This window comes from Pinus tabuliformis, chromosome 4_1 (genome assembly GCF_031772625.1).
Source record: "Pinus tabuliformis cultivar Carrire ecotype Pingquan chromosome 4_1, CPIR1, whole genome shotgun sequence".
Taxonomy (NCBI): domain Eukaryota; kingdom Viridiplantae; phylum Streptophyta; class Pinopsida; order Pinales; family Pinaceae; genus Pinus; species Pinus tabuliformis.
Window position 1 is genome coordinate 955,375,227 of NC_142303.1, and position 15,350 is coordinate 955,390,576.

General features: G+C 39.6%; 1 protein-coding gene across 3 annotated transcripts in view; it reads left to right on the plus strand.

The window, feature by feature from the left end:
* Positions 1-15,350, plus strand: part of LOC149179323 (protein DETOXIFICATION 16-like) — a 91,616-nt gene that overhangs the window by 30,453 nt on the left and 45,813 nt on the right. For all 3 annotated transcript variants that reach the window (XR_016258262.1, XR_016258263.1, XM_089420593.1), the window contains 2 exons: positions 14,468-15,012; positions 15,229-15,315. Coding sequence is in view for 1 of the 3 variants with exons in the window: in XM_089420593.1 (XP_089276719.1) it covers positions 14,468-15,012; positions 15,229-15,315 (632 nt within the window). In the remaining 2 variants the exon portion in view is untranslated. The remainder of the gene's footprint in view (positions 1-14,467; positions 15,013-15,228; positions 15,316-15,350) is intronic.

Genomic DNA, 15,350 nt, shown 5'->3' on the forward strand with positions numbered 1-15,350 from the left:
CTAGGGCAAGAGATGTTATGGTGGAAACTTAAGTGGATACCCACCAAATTTTGAGGTAAAGTAGCCAAGACCCTCAACTTGATGTTTAGGCTCTCAAGTCCTGACAAAACCGCTCTCAAGGAAATTCACTCTAAGCCCTAGTTACATGTCTTACCTTAAGAGAGCCGAAATTTAAGAGAAATTTATGGATAAAAGATGAGAATGATCACCAAGGACTTGGATTAGTGCCTTTTCCTTTGGGCATATGGAGTCACGGTGGCTCAATATAAGCCAAGTTGTTTCTAAGAAGGCTAAAAATTGATGCCCTATGTATCGACTTCTAGCATTTACCCACTTCTAAGGAAAATGGAGTTTGATGGAGAGGTATAGGATTCCTCTACTAGGAACATTCATTTCATGTTATACAATGAATAAAGTACTCCATTCTCAACTATATAGCCTTTCCAAAAATTTATTTGAACAATTAGGGCACAAATAAGCATATCCTAGAAGCAACAAACAATTTCAAGATAAATTCATCATCAATAAGCACTTACAAGACAACATGTAGTATATCCATCCATTCACCAAAGAAATAGCTCCAAAGATAATCCAAAATAGCTTCCAAACATCGAAATGCATCTACGAAATCTCCAATAGCCAAGAAGGAACAAGTGAAAAATTCTCTAATGAGGTATGAAATCCCAAGTGATGATGATGAGAGAGTGAAATGATATCTCTCCATTATATACATGTCCAATGATCTCCAATTTTAGCCTAAGGTCCCTCAAATCATAAAATAATGGGCTTGATACTAGGTGAGGTTACAAGCCAACCTCACAACCAATGCAAACATAACAATTAACCCACAAAAGAGGTCGCAATGATGATGTCATGCATGTGTAGGCCCTTCTAGGCCATGCGTTGGGTTCCTTTAGTGCAAAAATGAGTGTAGAGGGCTCCATAAATCACAATCTAGGGGTTGGCCCCTAAATCTCCATGCAAATCATCCTGTGGACCCCAGTTTCGTCTTTGGGCACAAAATGGGTCTCATGGTGATAGAATAGCTTGATTCTGCACTAACATTGAGGGCTCGGAGAATGGTGCTAGCCCTCCCATGTCTTAAGGGGTGAGACGAACATCATCTATGCCTTGGATTAGCTGCTAAACCAGGTGATCATTGCTAAGCTGACTGGGGCACACTGATCCAAGTGCATCATCTCGTGAATAATGTGGGGCAAAGTGTAGACTGCTGGGGGTGATGTAGGTGCCCATGGAGCAATGTTGCACGAAGCGGGAGCGAAGCGGAAGCGCAGAGCGCGGAAGCGTCATTTTCCAAAAATCTAGGAAGCGAAGCGTCCGCGGAAGCGTCTGCTATATATATATATATATTTTATATTTTTTTGCATTTATACTCAAAACAAACATCCCAAATACCAAATTAATTGTAGAAGACATGAAAACATGCATATTTTTGCATAAATCAAGATAGATATGGCATCCATGATTCCATTGTAGTTACTAGTATGTACAACAATCATCTATATTCTAGCTATTACAAACATACATCAAATTTTTAAGCATATTATAAAACATAAAACATTTAAGCATATTATAAAACATAAAACATAGAGCATATTATGATTTATCTAGCAAGTGAGCAACTGTCAACATTTGTCATGTCCAAAATTCAAATAATAATGTTTACAAAATATGTCACTTGGTCACCGCCAAGCCAAAAAGGTTCAAAATTCAAATTCACAAGTCTACAAGTCTAATGAGTAATCTATGACAAAAAGAAGTAGATTGTGAATATATCTACTAATCTCTCCTCCTTCCACCACGAATAGAACGTGATGGCGGGCCTCCATGTGGTGGCAATGAAGAATATGGTCCCTGTGTAAGTCGTGGCACTGGAACTGATGAAGAAGAACCCCCTGCCGTTGGTGTTGAACCATGGAACCTAGAAACCAAGGGACCAGATGGGGGTGGGGGTGGTGGCATATCAACACCCGTGTCATCATCCTAGAATCGCTCAAAAAATTCATGCAAAAAAAAAAACACTAGTTAACAAAAAAATTAAAAACATGAATTAGAGAAATGCTTTATAAGGGAAAATTGGAAAATTCATACCACAATGGACATACCTGGATAAGAGAATCCTCTAATTGCTCTAGTCGCAACACTCCATCCTCCAAATTGGGCTCCTCTGGATTCTTGTCCCAAGTCAACAAGTCTTTATTAGACTTTGCATCTTCACAGTAATGGGACAACAATCGCAAGTTGTAATGAACATAAACCAAGCTCTCTGCCCGGTCTAAATTCAACCTGTTCCTTTTAACACTGTGGATGAAAGAATAAGAGCTCCAACACCTCTCTGCAGAAGAAGTGTTTACCACCTGTGATAGCACCCGCAATGCCAAACTCTGTAGAAGTGGAGTAGGCCCTCCATGCATGTTCCACCACTCAAGAGCAGAAAAATGCTCTCGATCTTGAATTGCATGCATGCTCCCAAATGGACCAGTGTTGCTCGTATAGTTGCTCACCTGTCTCCGTACCAATGCAGCCTCCTCATTATCAGGGATTAATCTACTCAATGCAGCCATATATTTTTCGTGAACCTCTTTATCTTGGTGTGGTTTTTTCCTGCTTCCCCCCCCAGGTGCTGGTGTTGAAAGCCATGATGGATGATAGTATTTAGGTGTCAAAACATATGCTAATGCATGCAATGGAATATTTAGCATTTCCCATCGGTTTTGCACCGCTTCACGAATATAATTGTACAAGGTGGTATCTCTAGGCTCAACAATGTCTTTAATCTGCCCCAACATGCTATCCATTTGCTCATACACCTCCCCAATTACTGGTCGATCTGAATCTGCAAACTTGATCATGTAATAAATTGGTTTGGTGAATTGCAAAACATATTTAACCTGTGACCAAAAGTAACTGTCAAGAACAGTGTCCTTGACTGCATTAGCACCATCTGTGTCAGTGTTAATTTCATCCCATGTTTCAGCACACACCAGATTAGTTAAAGCTTGTCTCACCCTCACTAGCCGCCTAAAGGTGAGGTAATAACTAGCAAATCTTGTCTTTGCAATTTTAAGCAATTGCAACTTGGAGTAAGTGCCATAGAAGTAGTTTACCCTTGTATGCCCTGTGATGAATTTAATGAGCTGCTTCCCTTTCCTGTAAACCTCAGCAATCCACCCACAATCTTTGTGTTTCACAATATCATGCATCAAAAGGTTCAATGTGTGAACCAGGCACCCAGACCAAAAGATGTGTGGATGAGTACGCTCAATAATTTTTCCTGCTAACTTACAATTTGCTGCATTATCTGTGATCACTTGAACCACATTATTCGGACCAACATCTTTGATTGATTTCAATAGGAGATCTGCAATGTTTTGTGCAGTTGCACTGATGGAGGAGGAGTCATGAGATGCAATAAATACTGCACCACTAGAAGAAACACCAAGAACATTTATCAAATGTTGGTTTCTAATATTTGTCCACCCATTTGATACAATGGATACCCCAGAATCCACCCACTCATGTGTAAAACGTGTCAAAGCTCTTTGAACCTTAGCTTTTTCTCTTTCTAATAACACTGTTCTAGCTTTCTCATAGTTGGGGGCCTTGTATCCTTTTAGGGCTTCATTGATGGCCTTTACCATGTCATGCCAATAGTGAGAGCGAAGCACATTGAATGGTACACCGCAAGCACAAAGAAAACGGACTATCTTTCCATCCACATCATCCCTCCCAGCAACATTAAGGAAATCCCCTATTGTTTTTCTACCTCCAGAGGTTGCAGAAGTACCATGAGGAGATGGGCAACTACCAAATTTAGAGGTTGCACTTGATTCAGAATGAGTTTTTTGTTTCTTGTTTTTTTGTTGTGCAGCCATCTCTATTTGGATGTATTTTGTTCTTTGTTCAGCTGAAATTTTTGGGCAAATTTGTACCCCCACAGAACCCTTTTTTTCATCACTGTCCAGCACCCCACAAAGATGCCTCCTCAGACGGGTATATGAACCACAATATGGTTTTCCTCCATGACAATCATGAGGGCACATCCATTTGTAAGATCCACCACCCTTTCCCCCATCAAGTTTGGTCACATAGTTCCACAAGGGTGTTGTTGTACCTTTCCCATCTTGTGCTTCAGTGTTCCCTTCAAGTTCATCCCCTTCCTCTTCAAACCCTTCCTCCTCATCATACATTGGGTCACCAAGTTCATCCCCTTCCTCTTCCCCTCTATTCCTCACCTTTGCCATCATTAAAACCAAGAGTGGAATGATACATAGAAGCCAAAAGAACACCATCTTGGAATATGGATATAGGTGGTGGACAACCTGTAAATAAAGGAGCAAGTAGAAACAATGGGAAAGAGTAGGAGAGGGAGGAGAAAAATACAATTTTTTTTTCAAAAAAACAAGGGAGTTTGGGGTTTGAACTTACCTCTTTAGCTCTTGTAGATGAAGTCCTCCAAGCTCTTGCTCCAAGCTCCTCCTCCTTCTCCTAGCTCCTCCTTCTTCACTCCTCCAAGCTCTCCTCTCCTCTCCTCTCCTTTCCTCTCTTCTCTTCTCCTCTCCTCTCTTCTCTTCTCCAACTCTCATAAACTCAAAGTGAGAAAATGAGAAGAGAATGGGGGCTTTATTCTTTTCTAAACTCACCCTAAACTAACCCTAACCTCACCCTAACCCACCCCCTCATGCTAACTTAAGTGAACTTTAAAAAAAAAAAAAAAAAAAAAAACCGAGTTATATGCTGCCCGCGCGGAGTTTACTGGAAGCGCGCTTCCGGGCCTCGTGAAGCGTGCGCTTCCGGGCCTGAAGCGTTGCGCTTCCGGAGGCCCGAAGCGCCCTCCGAAGCGCGGATCCGGGCCAACGCTTCATGAATTCCAGGAATCGTTTTTAAAAAAAGGAATCGCGCTTCAGAAATTTGGAATCGCGCTTGGCGGAGAGGTTCCGGAACGCTTCCGTATGGGACGCGATTCCGGCCTCGGATCCGGGGGGGGGGGGGGGGGGCGATTCCTGCAACACTGCCATGGAGTGAAATGATGCTCTGCAAATGGTAGGAGTCCCATGGCTCTCAATTTTTCACCTGTAGGGTGTCATAATGCTCCTCTAGTGGACTTGGAGTTGAAGTTTCTAAGTTTACTTAGTTAAAAACCCTTCATGCACTTTATCTGATTTATTCCTACCTACTTGTTATTTTCCTTAACAAGTTATTTACAATGTAAGTACTGAAAATAAACACTAGCGCATGCTCAACATATTACATATCAGCAACTAAAAGAAACAAGAACAAACACACCACATGACACCATTATTTTTGGACTAATGTCCCTAGAAAAATCCAATGTGGGAAAACTGGTGCAACTATTTGAGGGTTTCCTTATTAAGCAATATTAGAGTACAATCTGGGTGCCAAAACTGGCCTACCCAACAGAGAATTTCCTTAGCAGTAATACTTCTCGGTTTTTGACAAATCTACTGGCTGAAACCTCAGATAATCCTTCAGGCAGCTACTCAACACCAATCTGCCCCAGAAATCCCAGCGTCTGCCCAATCTGGCCTGCGTCAGCCCCAGGAGGCCCTGCGTCAGCTACGCTGGCCCCTCTGGTGCTCTGCGCAACACTTAGCTGCCTCTGTGTGGCCCTACATGAGCACTGGCTACTCCTGTGTCTCTCTCTCTGGTTGCTTTGCTGCTATCCCGACACTATCTCTGCTTCGCTGTCTCTTTGTATTCAATGCCCCTCAGATGCTCTCTCGATCACTGATTCTATCTCTCTTAGCAAAGCCCGCTCTAGAGAATAGAATGACTGATCACTTTGGTGTATTCTCCAAGTGACCGTCAAACCTCCTCCTATACTTTTCCCGTTGACATCTCAACGGTCGAGATTAAGTCCCTAATCAACGACTAAGATTAGATCTGGCTTGATCCATGTCTTTTGGACCACTCTAACACAGATTCATATTAATACACATCAATATTTTATTTTCCTTAAGTTTAGACTTAGAGACTCCATTAAAAATATTAATTATTTTAATATCTCCTGATCTGTTTAGAATCTGCCCAAACCCTTTCTGGGTATTGGAGATCTCATGTGCCCCAACCTCTCCACCAAATTTCGTGGCTAAAGCACATCCAATGCTACCCCAAATCAACACTTGGGCCCTAGTTAAGTTGCCCAATCCATGAAGAAAACCACCCACCAATCATACACAATGTCCAGTGTTTCATCTTTTCCACTAGGTACAATTAATCATTAGTGCATCTAAGTGAACCAAGCTCTATAATCATGGGAAAATTAACACTTCATATGAGGCTTCCCTTTCAATATTGGGGATTTGATCATGTAATAGTGTTATCTCCCTAGCTATGAGTGGTTAATAGACGACCTTATTAAGTGTTCCCAACCCCTAAGGGGAAAGACGGTTCCTTGGTACATCCTTCAATCAATAAATGGCATGTGAATAATGAGGGAATGGAATGGGGACAAAGGGGTTCACAGCCAAATACCATGGTCACAAGGGTAGCAATAATAAGGAAGTCTACATTCTGAGCATATAGATTCGAGGAGGGAGCAATCGTGGATGCATGAGTTACCCTTGCCTTTTTCTTTCCACCCTTTTTATTGTCTTTTTCATTTTGTTGATTTTTCTTTGTATTACAGCTCGAAGCTCTAGGAAATGAGAGCATGTTGTGTATGATGTATAACAGTGGTTACACCCTTTAAGGTGGGGCAGTTCATCGCCCACCAAGGGTTGAGACGTGCAAGGGTTCCTTTTAATGATGTGATAGGGCAACAATGGCCCCAAGAACTGGGTGATGGCCATATGATACAGGGAAGAGCTTATGCTTGGCTTTTGCCCATGTGCTAATATTAATGCCCCGACTATCATTTGCATTTTATAATTTTCTTTTTTGTTTCTTACTTGTGGCCATGATATGCTTTTTACTTTCTTTTAGCTGCATCAACCTTTGGGGCAATGTTCCCAGGCTTGTCCCAGATATGTGGACAAGGGGAGGGGGTATGGCAGCATCTTGTGGACCCAATGGCCATATGGACCTGGAGAGGGGAGATGGTGTATAGGGATCGTAATATGCAGAGGGAAGTGATAAATATGGAATGGAAAAACAAGACCTTGCTATCAAAATCGAGATTTCCCAAGTAGTGCCCTTTCTAAATCCATGGGCCAATATGGGAGGTTCTACTGAACTAGGATTGAAGATTAACCCCCATTTAAGGTGAGGGAAAAATAACCATGGTCAAAACCCTTCCTTCTTCCAATTCACCCAATAATCCATGCCAAATGCCCAAATGAAAAACAAGCATAAGCACCTGATTACACAATGAATAACATACCTTTTGGATTAGATTGCCCACCTTCTAACATGTGCTCTTGACAAATGGGCGAGGAAACATATGACTGATGTAGGCAACAAAGATAAAGTGGCACATCACATCAGCTACAAGGTGGCTGTTAGGGGTTGTTGGATGTCGACTGAAAGAAGATGAATAGGAGAAAAGTTCTCGTAGGGGAACCCACTTTTGGTGGGTAACACATCCTCCATCCTTCTTTGGGGTAATTAAAGTAGGGACAACATATAGACTCAAACTTTTTCTTGTCAAACCTCTTGACAACAAATTGTGCACTTATTTGTTCAACTCATCGTTTTCCACTAAAGTTGATCTATGAAGGTATTAGATATAAAATAATACTTTAAGATTCCTGTGATGAGTGATCTTTTTCAATGGAGGGAATGTAGTAGACGAGCCATTGGAACTTATCTACTTAAAATCCTCTAGCAAGGGCTTTGCTTTTGGTGCCACTTTGTTGCTTGATTCATTTGCTTGTTGATCCAAGTGGATATCGGTGGCCACCCACATATTCCATTGGCTCACAAAGTCACAACACAATTTTCTATTTTGGTAGTTTTTGTCTACAGTTTTTACGTATTGAACTTCTAGAGCCTTTTTAAGGCCCTAAACGGTTTTTTTTTGGAGGAAACGGGCTAATGAAAACATAGACTATCGTTAGTAGTCAAAAAATTTACTTCTTGGATAAACCTTCTAATGGGATATTGTGTGCGCCAAATAGTGATCATATGCCAAAGTTGATGTTCCAACTTACCCCATCTCGTTGAGAAGATCTATCCAAGAAGTACATTTTTAGACTGCTGGATAGTCTATGAATTTCGTCAACTTGTTCCCCCAAAAATTGCCATTTACGACCTCAAAACGACTTTGGAAGTTCAAGAACTAAAAACTGTAGGAAAAACTACCAAAATAGAAAATTGTGTTGTGAGCTAGTGGAATAGGTGCATAGTCACCAATATCCACCTGGATCACTTGCTCCCTACAAATCAATACATAACTTCCCTTTGAGTTCTTTACATCATGCAACAACATTTTACCATAGAGGATATTGTGTGCACCAAACGGAGATCATATGCCAAAGTTGATGTTCCAACTTATTCCATCTCGTTAAAAAGGTCTATCCAAGAAGTACATTTTCAAACTGCTGGATAGTCTACGAATTTCGTTGACCTGTTCCCCCAAAAATTGCCATTTACGGCCTCAAAACGGCTTTGGAAGTTCAAGAACTAAAGACTGTAGGAAAAACTACCAAAATAGAAAACTGTGTTGTGAGCCAGTGGAATAGGTGCATGGCCACCGATATCCACCTAGATCACTTTCTCCCTACAAATCAATACATAACCTCCCTTTGATTTCTTTACATCATGCAACAACATTTTACCATAGAGGAAAAGTATCTAGAAAATACTATGTGGCTACTTTTTGCTTTCTCCTCTTTCATGAGGAGTGATTAGAATTGTGCTCATCCTTTAACCAAGATATAGGTTTTCTTCTTCACATGACGACTTGCTTCTTTATCAAACTATCATGGCTTGGCTAGAAGCTAATGACATGCATCCGTATTTATGACATCACGTATCACCACATCGTCATAGTCTCCAAAAATGAACTTTGCATTGCTCATTCACTATACCATTCTGACCCTTTTGAAGCCAAGACTCATTGGCCTTGTCTTGTACATTTTAAACTCAATATTTTCACCTTTTTAGTGGAGACTGTTGAAAGTGCCCCCCCATCAATGATTAACTTGTGAAACCTGCTCCTCTTTCATGAGGAGTGATTAGAATTGTGCTCATCCTTTAACAAAGGTATAGGTTTTCTTCTTCCCATGACGACTTGCTTCTTTATCAAACTGTCATGGCTTGGCTAGAAGCAAATGACATGCATCCATATGTATGACATCACGTATCACCACATCGTCCTAGTCTCCAGAAATGAACTTTGCATTGCTCATTCACTGTACCATTCTGACCCTTTTGAAGCCAAGACTCATTGGCCTTGTCTTGTACATTTTAAACTCAATGTTTTCACCTTTTTAGTGGAGACTGTTGAAAGTGACCCCCCATCAATGATTAACTTGTGAAACCTTCTTCCTATATTACACTTGGCCCTAAAAAGAATGCTTCTCGATTAGTGCCCTTCTTTCTCTTTCGAGCTCAACAAGAATCTCCTTAGCTTAAGGTTCTACCCTTCCTTTGGCTTAAGAGTGGTTATTGTTGGAACTTGATCAATATTATTTTACCTTGTGCCATGTTTTATTTCTATTATGGTCTCCTTCCATCATGAATTGTTTTAGGACACTCAAAATACCTATGTTGGGGCTTTTCACAATAGAAATAACTTCCTCACATGAAAATTCCTCTACCACCATGATCTCTACCTTTGAAACCTCCTCTCGCTTTGAACTTTGAAGTCAAACTTTGCTTCTTGTATTTTTCCATTATCTTCACTCTTGCTACTTTTTAAAGAGCTCAGACTTCCCCTTATAAGAATGTCACCCCATATTTTGTTTCCCCTAATCTTTTCTCGGTTTAATTCCTCTTCTACCTTTAGAGGATACTTGTATGTTTCACCTATGGAATGCACCTTCAAAAGGACTTGTTCATCTTGGATTTCGAACATTAAACTATTTGCAAATGAGTCACTGCTTGCTCCTCACCTTCTTGCATGCTTCAGATATTGTCTATTGTACTCTTGCACAAGGATCTCCCTTGGCTTCAAGTTTTGGAATTTCGTGAAGAATTGTTGATGGAAATCCAAGGGAAATGTTTTTTTCCTTAACATGTTTCAACATCTTGAACCACAATTAAAAAAATTTCTTTTCCCTACCTTCTTCTTGTTTGTTGGAGATTATCCCACCCTAGTTTGCCACAACAATTTTGATTCTATGGGGATTGTCTTCGTCAATATTGTTCATATCAAAATATCTCTCCAAATCATTTTTTTCCAAGGAAAGCCTTGTGGTAGAACCCAAGGGATGCTGCCCCATATTCACGGATGGCATCCCTACTAAACTTATTAGTATATACTTGTGTGCTTCATTGAGGGGGGCTTCAAACCAGACACCTATTGACACAGAACTAGACAAATGCCCAATAACACGCGTGACAACTATTTGAGGCTTTGAGCGAACCCCTTCAGTTCAACAAAACACGTCTCTAGATCTTGTATCCAATCTATAAATATTTCCAAGTTTAATTCTCCTTTGAAGTGTGAATATCTTCCTTTGCCTTACCTCCTTGTTTGGAAATTTCTTTAATTATTCTCTCTAGCGGATCTACTGCCTCAGCATGTGAACCTACATTTTCATGTTCACCATTTGACTTATCACATCTTAATATAACTTGAAGAGCATTCAATGTATAAAGTAATTGGCTCTTGTCCATTCTTTGATTTCCATCTCTTTCTCCTCTCCATACCCATACTAGAGTTCTTCTATTGGTCATATTGTCCATTGCTTTGATACCACAATGGTGGCATTGTCAGGGGTTGCCAAACAATGACTGAATGCATAGCCTTCAAAATGCACATTGATGTTGTAGAAATTTCGAGAAAATCCTTTTTACTGCAAGTTCATAAATTTCACATCAACCTTCCTAAGGGCTGATTCTGAAATATCAATTTGCAATAGCATATAGTTGACTTTTTCAACCCATATCAAAGGGCAGCTGAGAAAATAGATATCAATCAAGTACAATGCCAACAAGTTACAACGCTTATGGCATACTTCCCAAGGAAATTATAGATCTGAAAATGATATATACAACATATATTTATGGCAGTAAATTTTCCCCTTTGGATTCTATATGTTTGTTGTAAAGAATCTACGATTGCAATAATTGGAAACGATTCTTCTAACTGATTCAGTTTATTTGTCTTCTGTAATCTTCACAAATAAAATAAATGTTGCGGAAAATAAATAAGGAATTGAGAAATAATGCACACACATAAAATGACACCAAGGTTTGGACTAACGTCCTCAGAAAGACTTCGAAGGGAAACTGGTGCAATAGACGAGGGTTTATATTTTATTATCTTCAACAAATTAGAGAGTACATAGATCTACTTGCCAAAACACTGACAAAGCTCCAAAAAATTTACTCCACCACTTCAACTGGCAGATTGACCTAGAAACCCTTTGTTTCCCTTGCAAGATAAAACTTGGCCTCTTCCAGTAATGTGCACAAAAAAACGTTGTTGCGGGAAATACGCATTTGCTGGAAACTGGGGTTCCGTTGATCTTGCACTCCTTCTGGTGATCTTGCACTTGCACTATCCTTCGGATCTGATCCCAACAACTGGAAAATTGATCCGCTATCCATATCTGTGCACTGGAGAAACTCGCATGGCCTTCCTGCTGGTAAACTTAGTCTCTACAAATTTCAGTGGAAACCTCCCCTGGAAACCCTCTCTCCAATCTTTGTTGATCCTCTCACTGATGCTCTGCTGGCTCGAACTCTTCTCTCATTGAATGTTGTGCATTGAGAAATTCGCACTGCCCTACTCTCCTTCTCATTTGATGTGTTTTCTCCAAGCCCCATCAACTTGCTCTTATATCTCTTGTTGGAGCATCAACGACAAAGATCTAATCGTAATCAATGGCTAAGATCATCTTAGACTTAATCCATGTCAATTTCTGGAGTCTCTAGAGCATAAGTCAATCTCCTTAATTAATACACTTTAATTAACCAATTTTCCTAATTTGGACTTAGTAAATTTTAATTATCCGTTCAATTAATTTAATTAAGGAGTTTCATAGCCATATATCGCGAAACCATTTCTGGTTATTGGGCATCTAATGTTCCTTAGTCTGTCTGACACCTTAGAGACTAGAATACCTATCTGATGCTACCATCATTATCAAAACTAACATTTGTCAACTTACTTAACGAATTCTACTCTATGTTATGTCAAATCAGCATGCATAGCCAACATTAGAAACAACTCATTCATGAAGATAACATAAGATGGAATTCAAATATCCAAGTACACAATGTTTAAATAGCTGGAACACTTTATAAAAGATGAAGTATAACTACATACTACAACTTGGTACAGTATGGTACAAGTCAAGCTCTTCAAGCTCTAGCTAAGGCATCCACCAAAATAGCACACCCTAGCCACCAACTCCTAGCTAGGAATCTCTCCCAACTAAAATTGGTTGCTCCACCAAAGATCCACAACAAGCAATTATGGCACACCGGAAAGTCCTCCTTGGCTCCGTCACTTGCATCACACAAGTGTACAAGATAGTCTTCCTCAACATGTAGCACTCCAAGCTGCACCAGGGTTTCCAAATGCCACAAAACTCTATTCTTCCTCTCTCTCAAGATAAAATAATTTTATTGATATCCAACAGATGACCGCTAAAGTATGTCAATGGTACTATTGGATACAATGATGTCATTACAAAGTGGGGTCGTCAAAATGGCTCCTCTAAAAAGGAAAAAATAAAAAGTAAAGTGAAGTGTCAATCTAAGCTAAGAACTAACAAATCCTAGAATCTGAAAGAAGTGCTTTCTTCTCTTAGTTTCCTTGTCTCCTAGGAAACAACCCTAACCCCAACTTTCCCTTGAATTACCTCAAGAAGCCTAGTTCTCAAGACAAAAGAGTGTAAATACAATAAAGAAGAGAACAAAGAGGCTACGTTGCTCTAGCGTTTACTTCTTTAACACAAGCATGCGATTACAAGAGTGAACAATAATGAGTATTTTAAAAGATTCTCTCCTCCTTTTATCTATAGAAGGGTGAGGGAGGCCAGCAGTAACAAAGTGGATCTTGTCCACAACGAGCAACATAACTAAACAATAGATAGGCTCACATGTGATGTCCTCCAACTCCATGTGATGCATGTCAAGCTCCAAGGTGAGTACGTCTAACAAGAAAGTTTTCAAGGTAGAATGCTCCATGGTATGTGTTCAATGCTTCTTCGATCGATTCCAATGCTCCCTCTTAAGCCATGTGTACCTCTAGGTCCAACACATCTACACAGTCACTACTTAATACAAGCCCTCTCATCTCAACTACAAGTCTCCATCTAAGAAACTAGGAGTCCACATTCCATTTAGGGTTCAATGCCCTCCTCAAAGATGCCTAGTGCTCCTACTCCAAAGTGAATTGTCCTCCAAGCAAGCAATAATGTTCTCCATGTGTTCATGGCATGAAGAGTCACTGAGCCACATAGGTGTTCAAAACTTCAACAGTCCAACATGTTGTGCCACATAAGCATCAAGACAAGGTATAGCAATCCATGAGTATGTTATCTTCAATGTGTATGTCCATCACAGAAAAACCAAGGATAATCAACACACCATGCACTGCACATCACGTGAACTACCCCAAAGCATGGAGTAACCCCAAAAGCTAACAAATATCATTCACAAACAAGAAGATAGAAAGAACAATTTCTTTTTTGGCCAACAATGTAAAAGAGAAATCTCAATTTTTTATTATCATTAAAATAGAAGTACAAATCCATATATATAAAATCCTTCTTGATAATATTCTTTAACATTTTTGCTCATTTCAAAAACTAACTTGGAGGTGTTCCCTTATGTATTAGCAATCACATGCATCCCACCTCCTTAAGATAGCCTCTAAAACGATTATTTTCTTTTTTTACTGCTAGTGGTGCATGCATACACTTACAGCTGAATTACTAAGTGGTTTAAACACTACTTTTAGATTCTATATGCTCAAGTAATAGCAATATTAATATTTTCACAAATTAGATGCTTTTGCATCATTGAACAGTCATTTATAAAGGCATAAACAAGGAGACTTTCTTAACCTTATGCTTACCAAATAGTAGCATGATTAACAGGTTCCTGGGGTAAACTGCATAAAAATGTGCATTATCCATTTCAATACACTTGCCAGTTAAAAGTGTTCCTTAATACAGGTTTAAGTCTGTAGTTGGTTAGAGTACAAGATTATCAGATCCAGTATTTTTTTTTTTGTAGAATGGTATACAAATAAATGCAATTCATTTAAGTTGGAAGTGATAAATGGATCTTTCAAGTTTCGCTTCGAAATGCTCAACTGTAGACTGATCAGCTTCCTTTTTCATATGCCTTTCTATGAGAACAGATGGGGATGGCAAGTGCATTAGAAACACTTTGTGGACAGGCCTATGGAGCAAAACAATATCATTTGCTTGGGATTCATCTGCAGAGAGCAATTTTTGCACTTTTTGCTGTGAGCATACCACTTGCCATGATATGGGCATATATGGAACACATTCTTGTAGCCCTTGGGCAAGACCCTTCAATATCTTCTGAAGCAGGGAAATTTGCAAGATGGATGATTCCTAGCTTGTTTGGTTCTGCGGCTCTCGAACCCCTTGTGAATTTTCTTCAATCACAAGGTATTGTCTTTCCGATGATGTTAAGCTCTGCAATAACTCTTTGTTTCCATGTCCCCATCTGTTGGGTATTGGTTTTCAAAGTTGGATTAGGTAATAAAGGGGCTGCATTGGCAAACAGCATTTCTAATTGGCTGAATGTGGCACTTATATCACTTTATGTTACATTTTCTCCTGCATGCAAAAAGACACGGGCATCGTTTACAAGGGAAGCTTTATATGATATTACAAACTTCCTTAAGCTTGCTATTCCATCTGCAGTGATGATCTGGTATACGAGTCATTTCCCTTTGGCTTCAAAGTGTAGTTGAGTTTTTAAAAGTTAGGTATTGCTTCAATCTGATCTACCACTTCGCATATTCTACTTCAGGGTGTTCAAATTTTTAAAACAATCCCCAGTAGGAAAAAATTTATATATTGTACTAGATATTGCTAATTATGCTATTATATTTTGTTCCTAAGCTAATAATTCAATGCTTGTCAATAGCTTGGAGTACTGGTCTTTTGAAATGCTCGTTCTCCTCTCTGGTTTGTTGCCTAAGCCTCAACTTGAGATGTCAGTTCTCTCCATCTGGTAAGTATGTCATATCTGATAAATTTACTACATCT